The following is a 15,096-nucleotide window of genomic DNA, read 5'->3' as shown; positions in this document are numbered from 1 at the left end:
TCCCCTTCCCTTTCCTGAATGTGACCTACCGAATTAGACTATTTACCGGATTTGTTATCACATAAGCAACACGACGGGTGCCGCATATGGAGCAGAACCTGCTTACCCTCCCGGAGCACCTGATATCACCCCTAGTTTTTTGGTGGGGTTCGTGTTGTTTATTCTTTAGTTTTCTATGTTGTATCGTGTGTGCTGTTGTTTGTTTGTCTTTTTCATTTTTAGCCATGGCGTTGTCAGTTTGTTTTAGATTTACGAGTTTGACTGTCCCTTTGGTATCTTTCGTCCCTCTCTGAAATTTGTCAGACTAAATTTGCTATGAGAATGCAAAAAAAAATTAAAATTTCCCGTAAACCATGTGAAATTGACAAATCTTTACTTTTTCGTATCGATCGTTTGTTTCATAAAGTAAACTTAGGACTAAGCTTATCTATGCACAGAGAAGTAGTTCAACGAAAATTTCATACATAGCTCAAAACGACGATTAACCAAATAAGACATACCCATACATACCATATTTACTTCAGATATAGCGTCAAAGCTTACAACAATCAACTCGATACCGATGTCCAGTCTTTGGCCTACAAAATACAACAAAAAGTATAAAAAAAAAATGAGTATTTTAGAAATACTACCACTATTCCATTAAAACCACAAATATATTAATAAATCTTGACAGTAAAGGAAAACAATATAAATGAACTTACCCTGTATTTATTTCACACCGGTATTGTGTTCATACAGTCTTTACAGACATTGATTTAATGATTGTAATATTTAAATTCCAAAGTTCCTTTGCTTCTTGTTCTCAAAGAACAGTTACGGTTAACGGAATCATTGAATCTATTGTATGAAGCACAGAGGAGATAATATATAAAATCAACGGTACCAATTTTGTTGCACCAGATGCGCATTTCGACAAAATATGTCTCTTCAGTGATGCTCGTGGCCAAAATATTTGAAATCCAAAGCTTATATAAAAGATGAAGAGCTATAATCCAAAAGGTCCAAAAAGTATAGTCAAATTCGTGAAAGGAATCAGAGCTTTGCATGAGGGAGATACATTCCTTAATTTATAATAATTTCTAATATTTTGTAACAGCAAATTTAAATAACACAAAAAATCCGTATTTTCATGCCAGTACCGAAGTACTGGCTACTGGGCTGGTGATACCCTCGGGGACTAATAGTCCACCAGCAGAGGCATCGACCCAGCGGTAGTAATAAAATCAACGGTACCAATTTTGTTGCACCAGATGCGCATATATATTATACTCTTCAAATTTAAAAGATTTCCTGGTTTATTTACCTGCTTTTCATAACAATGAAACTGAGAATGGAAATCAGGATTGTGTCAAACCGATCAAAGAGCAGAAAACAGCCCATGGCCATCATTGGTCTTCAACGCAGTGAGAAAAATATGCACCGTAGGCGGGGTTCAACTGTCCACTTCATTCTTATGTAAACTAGTTCAGCGAAAATGGACATCACACTGAACTCCTCAATATATAAATGAACCAAAATTGTTTTTACAGTACTGACAAAGGCAAGTAGTTTCTGACTTTGAACACGGCGCAAAAATGCTACGTTAAGTGATATCGTAACCTTCCTCCAATACCTCTGGCCAATTTCGAAAATGAAAATTAAAATATGTAGCAGAAGAAATTAAGCAAAATTATCAACATAGGCCAATATTTGTATGTTCATGTTATTACCGAGGTACTGAACTGTTGGTTTAAAAGTGTTCTACTTGAAATTGGGCTTAATATGATTTGTCGATAAAAAGAAAACTACTTAAATCAAACTATAATAGATGACGTTAAAAGAGTCTGAGAGAAAGATTAAAAAAAACCATCTACTCAAGCTGTAATTAGGTAAGGATTTTTCAAACATATTTAAACGTGTTAAAGTTAAGTTTTTCGTGTTATTTCTTCGTGTGCGCTGTTTATAATTTCTCCATACAGTCGTCTCGTTGAAACATGATTTGTTTCAGTTTAAGTTACAGCCATTTATGTTGGTTTTTTTTTTCATTTTCTTGAGTTTAACATAAATAAACTCACCATAGATACCAGGATTAAATTTTGTATAAACCCGTGTCTGTGTTATTTTTGAAAACATCATGTAACATACTATTCATAATATGAAGTTTTATATAATTATACCTTTTCAATTAATTGTTGCATACACAACATTTTCGATATTAGATAAAAAAAAAAAGAAAAAAAGTTCTTTAAACAAGCAGAAAATTGAACAAGTCGGAATATTAGCTTATTCTTACAATAGTTGCCTTCCATCTTCTTCAATGGATTTCTTGAGTAATAATAACCTACTTTAAAAGAGGGACGAAAGATACCAAAGGGACAGTCAAACTCACATAGACTTTATAAAATCTGCTATGGTATTGACATTTATTTTCTTTCCTTTTGTGTAACTTTTAAAGGCAAACGTTCAAAGTTCTTTCCCTAACATTTCTTGATATTTGATTACGTAACATCAATTCCCTCATAAACTTGTGGATGCACTTTATTCATTTTCTAGTGAAATTAGTTTTTGATTTATTGACATTTCGTTTGACAGAAAATCAGTTCCTAATCACGTGCATGATTAACTGCATGCATAATATAATATTTTGTATTAATTACAGTTTGAAATTACTCGTTTGTTTGAAGGATTATTGAGTAAAACAGACGGTTTTTTGATCCAATAAAGTATATGTACACACAGTATCAGGAATTTCACAAGGGATAATATAAAATAGATTTTCTGTAAAACTGATACGTAGAATGCCATAAATATATATGATTAAAAAGATTTTACGATAAATGAAAATTGTATCGATTAATCACAAAAAGCGGACCTAAATCTCTGAAGAAGATAAAAACCAAAGAAGAATTGTGTTTAACAATAGACCATTGTCTATGAAATATGTCAAACTCTAATTCGACTAAAATCTGGAATTTTTTTTTAATCAGCCAAGACAACCGAACACACAATTATTTCAAATGCACATATTTATATAACGAAGTTGACTAACCACAGTCACATTAATATGAAGCGACGTTTTCACTTACCACATGAAGCGAGATTTTGACTATCCAAAGTCACAGAAAACTGTAGCAAAGCTTTTAATAACCACAGGCTCTTTAATATATTGTGATATAAGGTTTTACTAAACATGAGTTAATTAACATGTAGGGAGGTTTTTGTCTATCCAGAGGCACATCAACATGAAGCGAGATTTTGAATAAATACAGACATATTACCATGTAGTGAGGTTTTGAATAACCAAAGGCTCACTAACATATGGTGAGATAAGGGTTTGACTAACCAAAGATTCGGTAACAATTAGCGAAGATTTGACAAATCAGTCACATTACCATATAGTTAGGTTTTGACTGACCACAAGAAGGCTCTTTGGAAAATGAATGCATGTACAAATTGACCGGTATGGGGGAGAATCGGTATTAACTTCATGCTCATTAACATGTAGTGAGGTATGACTAACCACTGTCACATCAACATGTAGGGAAATTGTGAGATATTTTGAGATTTCTCTGACATAAGATGGATGTATTCTGAAAATTCTTGAAAGATTTATCGGAAAATTTAGGGAAATGGTCACGAAATTGTCCGTTTGGGCGCTACAGTGGTATTTTTTTTAACTGAAGGGTTTAAAGTATTAAAAAAGTAGTATTCAAGAAATATAAGTTTGCTATCATTTTCAGCTCTTGAAAAACTTTTTCTTTATTTAACACACATTACTTTTACTTTTACTTTTAGCCTTTACTGCAGTCTAATACTGTATGTATATCATAAAGCTAAGCACAGTAAAATCAGTTAAATGATAAATCTTATGTATTCTTCTGCTATATAGACGATATCCTCTCACAGAACACGGCGTCAATGATGAGGGAAACCAATAATGTATATCCATATAAGAACCTGTGATGACCAATTACATGTAAAACTATTCGAAAGAAAAACTAATAGCATGATTTATACTACAACAACGAACGTTTAACAAGTATGTCAGAGAGCAACGAGGACAACCATTAGATTATAGGTCAGGTGCTAAGGGCAAGAACACTGGCACAATTGTGTTAATAAAACAGCATAAGAAAAAACATGGTATACATTAGTTAGAAAGGACTCGTCGTTATATTAATATAAATATAATGTAATTGTATTTGCATTAAACTATAATTTAAATGAAAAAGGCAATAGTTACTCATTATTTAATTTAAGATATTGGAGTTTTGGATCCTCAATGCTCTTCAACTTTGTACTTGTTTGGCTTTATAAATATTTCGATATGAGCGTCACTGATGAGTCTTATGTAGACGACACGGGCATCTGTCTTACTAAATTATAATCCTGGTACCTTTGATAACTATGTGATGACTAACGGAAATGGTATTTAGTTGTCACGTAATACCCATCTGACTGCTGTATCTAATCATATTATCTGGACCATGTGTTATTAGTTGTCGTTTGACAGTATTTGTTATTCCATTTCTCAAAGGTGTCAGTTTTTGGTGTTTGTTGCGACTTATTGCGCTGTCCATAGTTTTAGGATATTCATATTATCCTTTTAGAGCAAAATTATACCTCAAAACATACAGACAAAGGAAAGTTATCTGAACTCCTTTTTGATTATCAAACGGTATATAAGAAAATGAAAGCCTTTGATGTCCAGAAAGCTGAGTAAAAAGTAAAATCACAAATATACTGAACTCCGAGGAAAATTCAAAACGGAAAGTCCCTAATCAAATTGAAAAGTCAAAAGCACAAACACATTTAACAAATGGATAACAACAATCGTATTCATGACTTGGTACAGGGATTTTTGTATGTAGAAAATGTTGAATTGAACCTGGTTTTATAAATGGCTAAACCTCTAACTTGTATGACAGTCGCATCAAATTCTATTGTTATGATAACGATGTTTGAACTAAACAAACAGACATAATTGGTAAAAATGTCCAAAACAAAACTTTGTGTTGATTAATGTAGATTGGATGTCTTCCGCCTTTTTAGATTGTAAAATCAACTTTAATAAAACCAACATAAAACTTTTTTTGTGTAATTTGTTTTTTTTCTAATCTGTCATATAAGGGAATAAACTCAAATACTTTACTTCTTTCTGTTTATAGCATAAACAAGTTTTATGACCCCATCAGTATGTTTTTCTTTTCTGAAAGCACATTACAATACATTAATTTTCATAATGCCTCGTAAAAGTTCAATAGTTTACTTTTTCTTTCTATCACTCAAAATTATGAAAATTTTCCATCAACCTGTAATGTGTAAAAAATTCTGTGCCAGTACTTCTTTTTATTATTTTGAAATCATAGCATGATGCAAACTTTATATCTGTAATTATTAAAAAATTCTATCGCTATTGATTCGATTTTCCTGAATGAGAGGCGATAGATACCAAAGGGACATTCAAACTCATTAATTGAACATAAACTGACAACACTATACCAAAAAAAGAAGAAAGAAGTATACCAAAAGACAAACAACTGGTAACAGTACACACAACACAATATTGAAAATTAAGCACTGAGTAACTAGAACGCCAACAAAAACAAGATGTTCTTATGTGCCCCGGAATGGTAAGCTGATTCTGCTAAACATGTGTAATTACCGATAAGTCTATTTCGGTAGTTCACATTCGGGAAAAGAGGACGGGATTGTGGACAATTGGAGCATTTTAACATCAAATGAACAATGTTTGATGATCAGAATGAAGATGTTTGATTTTATATTATGTTGTTATTACAACCAATGCAAAATTTGTGTGAATATGGATAATTGAATTGTCTATATTTGTTCTTCTGGGAAAATAATTTACACTGAACTGACCAGGGTTTAGCAATTTGACCACCAACATCAATGTGATATGATTCTTATTAAATTACTGAACGATGCAGCGAATCAAACAGGTTTACGAAGCGTGTAACTAATTAATGAAAAACTCATAAATCACTTTTTTATCGACAGATACGACGAAAACTGGACGCAGATTAAATAATAATGAATGACGGATCACCAGTTAAAATATTTTCTCTCTAAATATTGAAAACAATGGTCTTATATGGAGATTGATTTGGGCTTTTGGTAGGTGTTTTATCTTTGGTTTTGTTATACTTGTCATTTAAAGCAGATTGGTTTACTAATCATGAACAATCGATAGACTGCAAAAATAATACGATAAAAGAGAAACTAAGATTTGCAGTTTTGTTTACTGACTCTAATTAATGATATTGAAGTTACAGTTCTGATAACACAAATCTAGGTCACTAGATGGTTGTTCATATGACGAAAAGTACCACTAAACAACTCAATCTTTACAGTGATTATCAGATTAAGACATACATAAATAACTTACCTCCAAAGTTTGGCCTTAAACGGATGTCGTAGCTTTTCAATAAATTATCAAGAGTGGTTGACGTGTTACGAAGCGGAGTAAGACATCCACTGAAAAATAAAGAAATTGAGATTGATTAAGATGATAACACCCTTTCTGTTTTCTTCTTTAACGAGACAACGTAAATGTTGAATTTATCACACATTCAGACAATATGTTTAATTATCTCTAAAAGTACTGACTATGCTTCGTTTTATTTCATGTTCAAAGAAATGAAGTTTCTATTGACATAGTCTCTGCTGGATAGTAGTCTCATTAGCAATAATACTCCATCGATTTTTCTATTGTTATAATTTTTTCTAGATTGAACATATGCTACTGATTCCAACCCGTACGACACATGTTTATGAAAGAAAAAACAATGCACTTTGTTAACATTAGTGAAAATAATTCAATTAATAAAATAGTAGATGATCAATTATATAGTTTTATGTATGCACGATGAAAAGTAAAAAAAGTTAACTATTTGTTATCATGTGTTCAACATACTACATTGCCATCGGATGTCTTGATGGGCGAGGTCTACTTGAGAGTAGGAGGTTATTAATTTGATCACAGTTTGATCAAGTTATGTCTCTCTTTTATTTTGATATTTAAAAAAAACTAGTTATGGCACCCTCAACGGAGTTGGGGTGACGTATTGTTATTCTACGTTTCTTTTTTTCTTATTATTATGGCACCCTCAACGGAGTTGGGGTGACATCTTGTTATTGTTCGTTTCTTTTTTTTCTTTTTATTATGTCACCCTGACGGAGGTCGGGTGACATATTGTTATTGTTCGATTCTTTTTTATTATTCTTATTCCACACTTTTTGTCCAGCTTAGTTCTCGGAACTGAATGGACCAATGTTGATGGAACTATAACATAATGTTGATCACCATGTCTAGTTGTGCACCTGACTTTGGAATTAAAAACATGGCTGCCATTGCCATGGAAACAGCAAAAATATGAAAAATTTCATGGAACATTCCAGAACATTAGGGTTAAATTAATTCTACAGCCCTTAAACGTTATATGATGGTATAATATTATGGGGAGCACAATATGTAGCAGACTGGAATTTTCAAATGTTGCCATGGAAACTGTTCAAAAAAAGCAAAATTTTGAAAATTCTTCAAAAATGTATGAAACGTTACAGAAATGTTGACTTGTAAATCTACATGCGGCATTCAACTTTGGAATTTCCAAAATGGCTACCGTTACCATGGCTGCTGTTTAGTGGCAATTGGTGGACCAGGGTGACATCCGCTATTGCTTGCAATGGCAATTCTAGTTATGGCACCCTCAACGGAGTTGGGGTGACGTATTGTTATTCTACGTTTCTTTTTTTTTTCTTATTATTATGGCACCCTCAACGGAGTTGGGGTGACATATTGTTATTCTACGTTTCTTTTTTTTATGGCACCCTCAACGGAGTTGGGGTGACATATTGTTATTCTACGTTTCTTTTTTTCTTATTATTTTTTTTCTTCCACTTTTTTTTGTCCAGCTTATATCTTGGAATTTTATGAACCAATGGTAATGTAACTTAACCATAATGTTGACCAGCATGTGCAGATTTGCAATCGGGGTATGGCACTTTCAAGATGGCCGCAGTTACCATGGAAACGGAACAAATGTGAAAAAATACAGTTTTTCGTTTTGGTGAACTGTTTGGATATGCTTAAAGTCAGAATCATTATATTTTAATACAATGTAGGTGCCCACTATATACAGGTGTTGGATGATTTTGACACTCATTGGAACTACTATGTTGCCATGGAAACTACACCAAAAATTTCAAAATTCTCAAAATGTTCCAAACTTCAGGAAACTTCACAGTAAGGATGAGCAACATTGGAAGATGTGGAATTTGGCGTTGGAATTTCCAAAATATCTCTTGTTACCATGGAAACAATGCTAAAAGGTCAAAACTTTGAATTTTCACAGAACATTCCAGAACATCAATGTTAAATTTCTTCTAGAGACATTAAATGGTATATGATTATGGAGGGAAGAAATTGCAGCGGGGGTTTGACTTTGGAACATTCAAAATGGCCGCCGTTACCATGGAAACAGCAAAAATATGAAAAATTTCAAAATGCTTTAAATTTAATGAAACTTATAACAAATGTTGCCTAGCTTATGTAGACTTGACTTTTGAGTTTTGAATTTTCAAAATGGCCGCCGTTACCATGGAAACAGCAAATTGTCCAAAATTTCAAAATGCTTCAAACTTAATGAAACTTTGCAAAAATGTTACTAGACATCTGTATGCACTATTTGACTTTGGAATTTTCAAAATGGCTGCCGCTCACCTGGCAATGGGGGAAGGGTGCCATCCGTTATTGCTAGCAATTACAAATCTAGTTCTTTTTATTTTTATTCTTCCACACATTTTGTCCATGCTATTTCTCGGAATTGGCTTGAACAATATTGATGAAACTATGCCATAATGTAGTCCACTATATGAAATTGTGCAAACGGGGTATGGCATCATCAAGATGGCTGACGTTGCCATGGAAACTAAACAAATGTGAAAAAATCCAGTTTTTTGTTTAGGTGAACTATTGGGATATGATTGAACTCAGAACTATTATATTTTAATACAATGAAGGTGCCCACTATATACAGGTGTTGGGTGATTTTGGCACTCATTGGAACTACTATGTTGCCATGGAAACTACTCCAAAAAATTCAAAAATCCCAAAATGATCCAAACTTCATGAAACTTCACAGTAACGATGAGCAACATTGGAAGATGTGGAATTTGTCGTTGGAATTTTCAAAATATCTGTTATTACCATGGAAACAATGCAAAAAGGTCAAAACTTTGAATTTTCACAGAACATTCCAGAACATCAATGTTAAATTTATTCTAGAGACATATTAAAAGGTATATGATGGTATATGATTATGGAGGGAAAAAATTGAAGTGGGGGTTTGACTTTGCAATATTCAAAATGGCCACCGTTACCATGGAAACAGCAAAAATATGAAAAACTTCAAAATGCTTTAAATTTAATGAAACTTATAATAGATGTTGCCAAGCTTTTGTAGACTTGACTTTTGAGTTAGGAATTTTCAAAATGGCCGCCGTTGCCATGGAAACAGCAAACATTTTCTAAATGGCTGCCGCTGGCCTGGCAATGGGGGAAGGGTGCCATCCGCTATTGCTTGCAATGGCAAATCTAGTTTTTATTATTTTTCTTCCACACATTTTGTCCAGGAGTTTTATGGAAATCCATTGGACCAAAGTTGATGGAACTCTTTTATATTGAGGACCCTTAGGTTAAGAGTTGCAGGCACCATGGAATGGTTCAAGATGGCTGCCGTTTCCATGGAAACAGAACAAATGTGAAAAAATCCAGTTTTTTGTTTTGGTGAACTGTTTGGATATGCTTTATCTCAGAATCATTATATTTTAATACAATGTAGGTGCCCACTATATACAGGTGTTGGATTATTTTGGTGATCATTGGAACTACTATGTTGCCATGGAAACTACACCAAAAATTTCGAAATTCTCAAAATGCTCCAAACTTCAGGAAACTTCACAGTAACGATGAGCAACATTGGAAGATGTGGAATTTGGCGTTGGAATTTCCAAAATATCTGTTGTTACCTTGGAAACAATGCAAAAAGGTCAAAACTTTGAATTTTCACAGAACATTCCAGAACATCAATGTTAAATTTATTCTAGAGACATTAAATGGTATATATGATTATGGAGGGCAAAACATTGCAGCGGGGGTTTGACTTTGGAATATTCAAAATGGCCGCCGTTACCATGGAAACAGCAAAAATATGAAAAACTTCAAAATGCTTCAAATTTAAGGAAACTTATAACAAATGTTGCCTAGCTTATGTAGACTTGACTTTTGAGTTTGGAATTTTCAAAATGGCCGCCGTTACCATGGAAACAGCTAAATTATCCAAAATTTCAAAATGCTTCAAACTTAATGAAACTTTGCAAAAATGTTACTAGACGTCTGTAGATGCACTATTTGACTTTGAAATTTTCAAAATGGCTGCCGCTCACCTGGCAATGAGGGAAGGGTGCCATCCGTTATTGCTAGCAATTACAAATCTAGTTATTATTATTATTATTATTTTTCTTCCACCTAATTTTGTCCGGCAGTTTTTTTGGAGCCAAAGGAACCAATCTGAATGATGGTGCACTATAACAAGGAACCCTGACTTTCCAGTTGCAGTGCAACTTTGGAACTAAAAAATGGCTGCCATCACCATGGAAACAGAAAAATAGTGAAAAAATATAATTTTTGAGTTCGGCCAATTATTTGAGAATGGTTATGCTTAAAATCTTTAGATTTTGATACAATGTAGGTGCCCACTATACACTGGTTTTGGGATGATTTTGGCAATCATTGGAACTGCTATGTTGCCATGGATACTACACCAAAAATTTCCAAAATATGGAAATGCTCCAAATTTAATGAAACTTCACAGTAACGATGAGCAACATTGGTAGATGTGGAATTTGGCGTTGGAATTTCCCAAATGTCTGCCGTTTCCATGGAAACAATGCAAAAATGGTCAAAATGGTCCAAAAACACCTAAAAGTGGCATTTACTTTCTTAAAAGGGTAGGTCAAATCCATTGAAACTCTGATGGTATGTTCCCTCCCATGTACCAATGTGGTATCTGCCATTAGAAATTTGGAATTGTCTGTGTAACCATAGAAACCAGCCAAAATGTCAAAAATTTCAAAAATTTTAAAATGCTCAAAAAGTAATGAAACTTACTATGATTGTTGACTGTCAAGTCTGCATGAAACTTTTGAAGTTGAAATTTCCAAAATGGCCAACGTTGCCATGGAAACTGCGGAAATGTCAAATATTTTCATAATGCTCCAAATTTTATGAAACTTAATATTATTGTTAACTCGCATGTATAGATGAGACTTTTGACTTTGGAATTTTCAAAATGGCTGCCGTTGCCATGGAAACAGCAAAAATGTGAAATTTTATAAAATGCTCTGAATGTACTAAAAATGTACAAAAAGATGTATTGCCATGTATATATGTGCATTCACTGGTAAACAATTTTGAAATGGCTGCCGCTTAGTGGCAATAGGGGGAAGGGTGACATCCGCTATTGCTTGCAATGGCAATTCTAGTTATTATGTCACCCGATCGACAATGTCGGGTGACATATTGCTTTTCCTCCGTTTCTTTGTTATTATTATGTCACCCGATCGACAAAGTCGGGTGACATATTGCTTTTCCTCTGTTTCTTTTTCCCTATTATTATGGCACCCTCAACGGAGTTGGGGTGACATATTGTTATTCTACGTTTCTTTTTTTATGGCACCCTCAACGGAGTTGGGGTGACGTATTGTTATTCTACGTTTCTTTTTTTTCTTATTTTTCTTGCAACAAATTTTGTCCGCGCGATTTCTCGAAATCCAATGGACCAAAGTTGATGGAACTTTACTATATTAAGGACCCCCATGTGCTGTGTTGCAGGAAGCATGGAATGGTTCAAGATGGCTACCGTTACCATGGAAACAGAACAAATGTGAAAAATTTCAGTTTTTTGTTTTGGTGAACTGTTTGGATATGCTTTAACTCAGAATCATTATATTTTAATACAATGTAGGTGCCCACTATATACAGGTGTTGGATGATTTGAGCACTTATTGGAACTACTATGTTGCCATGGAAACTATACCAAAAATTTCAAAAATATCAAAATGCTCCAAACTTCATGAAACTTCACAGTAACGATGAGCAACATTGGAAGATGTGGAATTTGGCGTTGGAATTTCCAAAATATCTGTTGTTACCATGGAAACAATGCAAAAAGGTTAAAACTTTGAATTTTCACAGAACATTCCAGAACATCAATGTTAAATTTATTCTAGAGACATTAAATGGTATATATAATTATGGAAGGAAAAAATTGCAGCGGGGGTTTGACTTTGAAATATTCAAAATGGCCGCCGTTACCATGGGAACAGAAAAATTATGAAAAACTTCAAAATGCTTTAAATTTAATGAAACTTATAACAAATTTTGCCTAGCTTATGTAGACTTAACTTTTGAGTTTCGAATTTTCAAAATATCCGCCGTTGCCATGGAAACAGCAAAAATTTTCTAAATGGCTGCCGCTGGCCTGGCAATAGGGAAAGGGTGCCATCCGCTATTGCTTGCAATGGCAAATCTAGTTATTATTATTATGGCACCCTCAACGGAGTTGGGATGACATATTGTTATTCTACGTTTCTTTTTTTTCTTATTTTTATTTTTCTTCCACACATTTTGTCCGCGCGAGTTCTCAGAATTGAACGGACCAATGTTTATGGAACTCAACTATAATGAGGAACCCCATTTGAAGTTGTGCACCTTGCTATGGAATGGTAAAAGATGGCCGCCGTTTCCATGGAAACAGCAAAAATGCGAAAAAAATCAAAGTGTTCCAAACTGGAAGAAACTCCACAGGAATGTTGACTGGCATGTGCTGATTTCCAGTTTGACTTTGAAATTTTCAAAATGGCTGCCGTTACCATGGAAACAGCAAAAAGATCCAAATTTCAAAATGCTCCAAACTTAATGAAACTTTATAAAAATGTGACTAGACATCTGTAGATGCACTCTTTGACTTTGGAATTTTCAAAATGGCTGCCGCTCACCTGGCAATGGGGGAAAGGGTGCCATCCGTTATTGCTAGCAATTACAAATCTAGTTATTATTTTTATTCTTCCACACATTTTGTCCATACTATTTCTCTGGATTGGTTAGACCCATGTTGATAGAACTATACCATAATATGAACCGCTATGTAAAGTAGTGCAAGAGACATTGGAATGGTAAAAAATGGCCGCCGTTGCCATGGAAACTGATCAAATGTGAAAAAAAATGCAAATTTTAAATCTTTCATTATAAGACCTAGCTGGATGAAACTTTATGGTAATGTTGCTTGGTATGCCTAGATGTTGTGACAATATAAGAAAATTCCAAAATGGCCGCCATTGTCATGGAAACAGGGCGAAAGTTTAACATTGGCCCTATGGGAAAATACATTAAAGATGCATTTTCTTGAAGAATATAGCATCAATCCCAATGAAACTTTATAAATATGTAAAATGGCATGTCCCAAAGTGGCACCTGTCTTTGGAATTTTAGAAATGGTACCCGTTACCATGGAAATAGCAAAAATTTCAAAAATTTCAAAATGCTCCAAAATTAATGAAACGTTACAACAATGTTAATACACATCTGTAGATGCAATCTTTGACTTTGGAATTTTCAAAATGGCTGCCGCTCACCTGGCAATGGGGGAAGTGTGCCATCCGCTATTGCTTGCAATGGCAAATCTAGTTATGGCACCCTCAACGGAGTTGGGGTGACGTATTGTTATTCATCGATTCTTTTTTTCCTTATTCTTCTTCCACACATTTTGTCCACGCAGTTTCTTGGAATTGAGTTGACCAATGTTGATGGAAGTATACCACAATGTGCACCAGCATGTGAAGTTGTGCACCTGACTTTGGAATGGTCAAAATGGCTGCCGTTTCCATGGAAACAGCAAAAATCCGAAAATATTCAAAGTGTTCCAAACTACACGAAACTTCACTTAAATATTAACAGGCATGGCTTGAGCTGCATTTTGATCTTGGAATTTTCAAAATGGCTACCGTTACCATGGAAACAGTTAAAATATCAAAAATTCTAACTCTGTTGTTATAAGACCCAACTGGATGAAACTTTATAAAAATGTTACCCAGTATGCCAAGATGCCAAGACGATATTTGGAAACTCCAAAATGGCCGCCGTTGTCATGGAAACTGGGGACAAGTTTAACATTGACCCTATGGAAAAATGCATAAAATCAGCATTTTCTCAAAGAGTATTGCACCAAAGTAAATGAAACTGTATTGATATATAACATGACATGTGGCAATGAGATGTCTGCTTTTAGAATTTTGAAATTATCTACTGTAACCATGGTTGCAGCACAAATGTTCAAAATTTCCAAAAAAAAAAATAAAATGCTGCAAACTGCATGAAACTTTAAAGGAATAGTAACTGACATGTGCAGAGTTTCATTTTGACGTTGGAATTTCCAAAATGGCCGCCGTAACCATGAAAACAACAAAATTGTCCAAAATTTCAAATTGCTCCAAACTTAATGAAATTTTACAAAAATGATAACTTGCATGAGTAGATGCACTCTTTGACTTTTGAATTTTCAAAATGGCTGCCGCTCGCCTGGCAATGGGGGGACGAGGGTGCCATCCGTTATTGCTAGCAATTACAAATCTAGTTATGTCACCCGATCGACAATGTCGGGTGACATATTGCTTTTCCTCTGTTTCTTTTTTTTATTATTATTCTTCCACCTAATTTTGTCCGGCAGTTTTTTCGGAGCCAATGGAACCAATCTTAATGATAGTTGTCTATAATGAGGAACACAAAATTTCGGGTTGCAGTAGGGTCTAAGACCATAAAAAATGGCTGCCGTTTCCATGGAAACGGAACAATTGTGAAAAATTCCAGTTTTTGGTTTTGGTGAATAATTTGGAGATGCTTAAACTCAGAATCATCATATATTGATACAATGTAGGTGCCAGCCATATACTGGTTTTGGATGATTTTGGCAATCATTGGAACTACTATGTTGCCATGGAAACTACACCAAAAATTTCAAAAATATGAAAATG

The 15,096-nt window shown here is 34.1% G+C and overlaps 1 protein-coding gene across 1 annotated transcript in view; it reads right to left on the bottom strand.

The window, feature by feature from the left end:
- The window catches only part of LOC139486118 (gamma-aminobutyric acid receptor subunit beta-like), a 60,513-nt gene that overhangs the window by 26,083 nt on the left and 19,334 nt on the right, over window positions 1-15,096 (bottom strand). Inside the window, exons 2-3 of the mRNA XM_071270829.1 lie at window positions 6,392-6,480; window positions 511-578 (exon numbers count right to left, since the gene is read on the bottom strand). Coding sequence (XP_071126930.1) covers window positions 511-578; window positions 6,392-6,480 — 157 coding nt within the window. The remainder of the gene's footprint in view (window positions 1-510; window positions 579-6,391; window positions 6,481-15,096) is intronic.

This window comes from Mytilus edulis, chromosome 8 (assembly GCF_963676685.1).
Source record: "Mytilus edulis chromosome 8, xbMytEdul2.2, whole genome shotgun sequence".
Classification (NCBI taxonomy): domain Eukaryota; kingdom Metazoa; phylum Mollusca; class Bivalvia; order Mytilida; family Mytilidae; genus Mytilus; species Mytilus edulis.
This window is presented reverse-complemented; position numbering and strand designations above follow the sequence as displayed.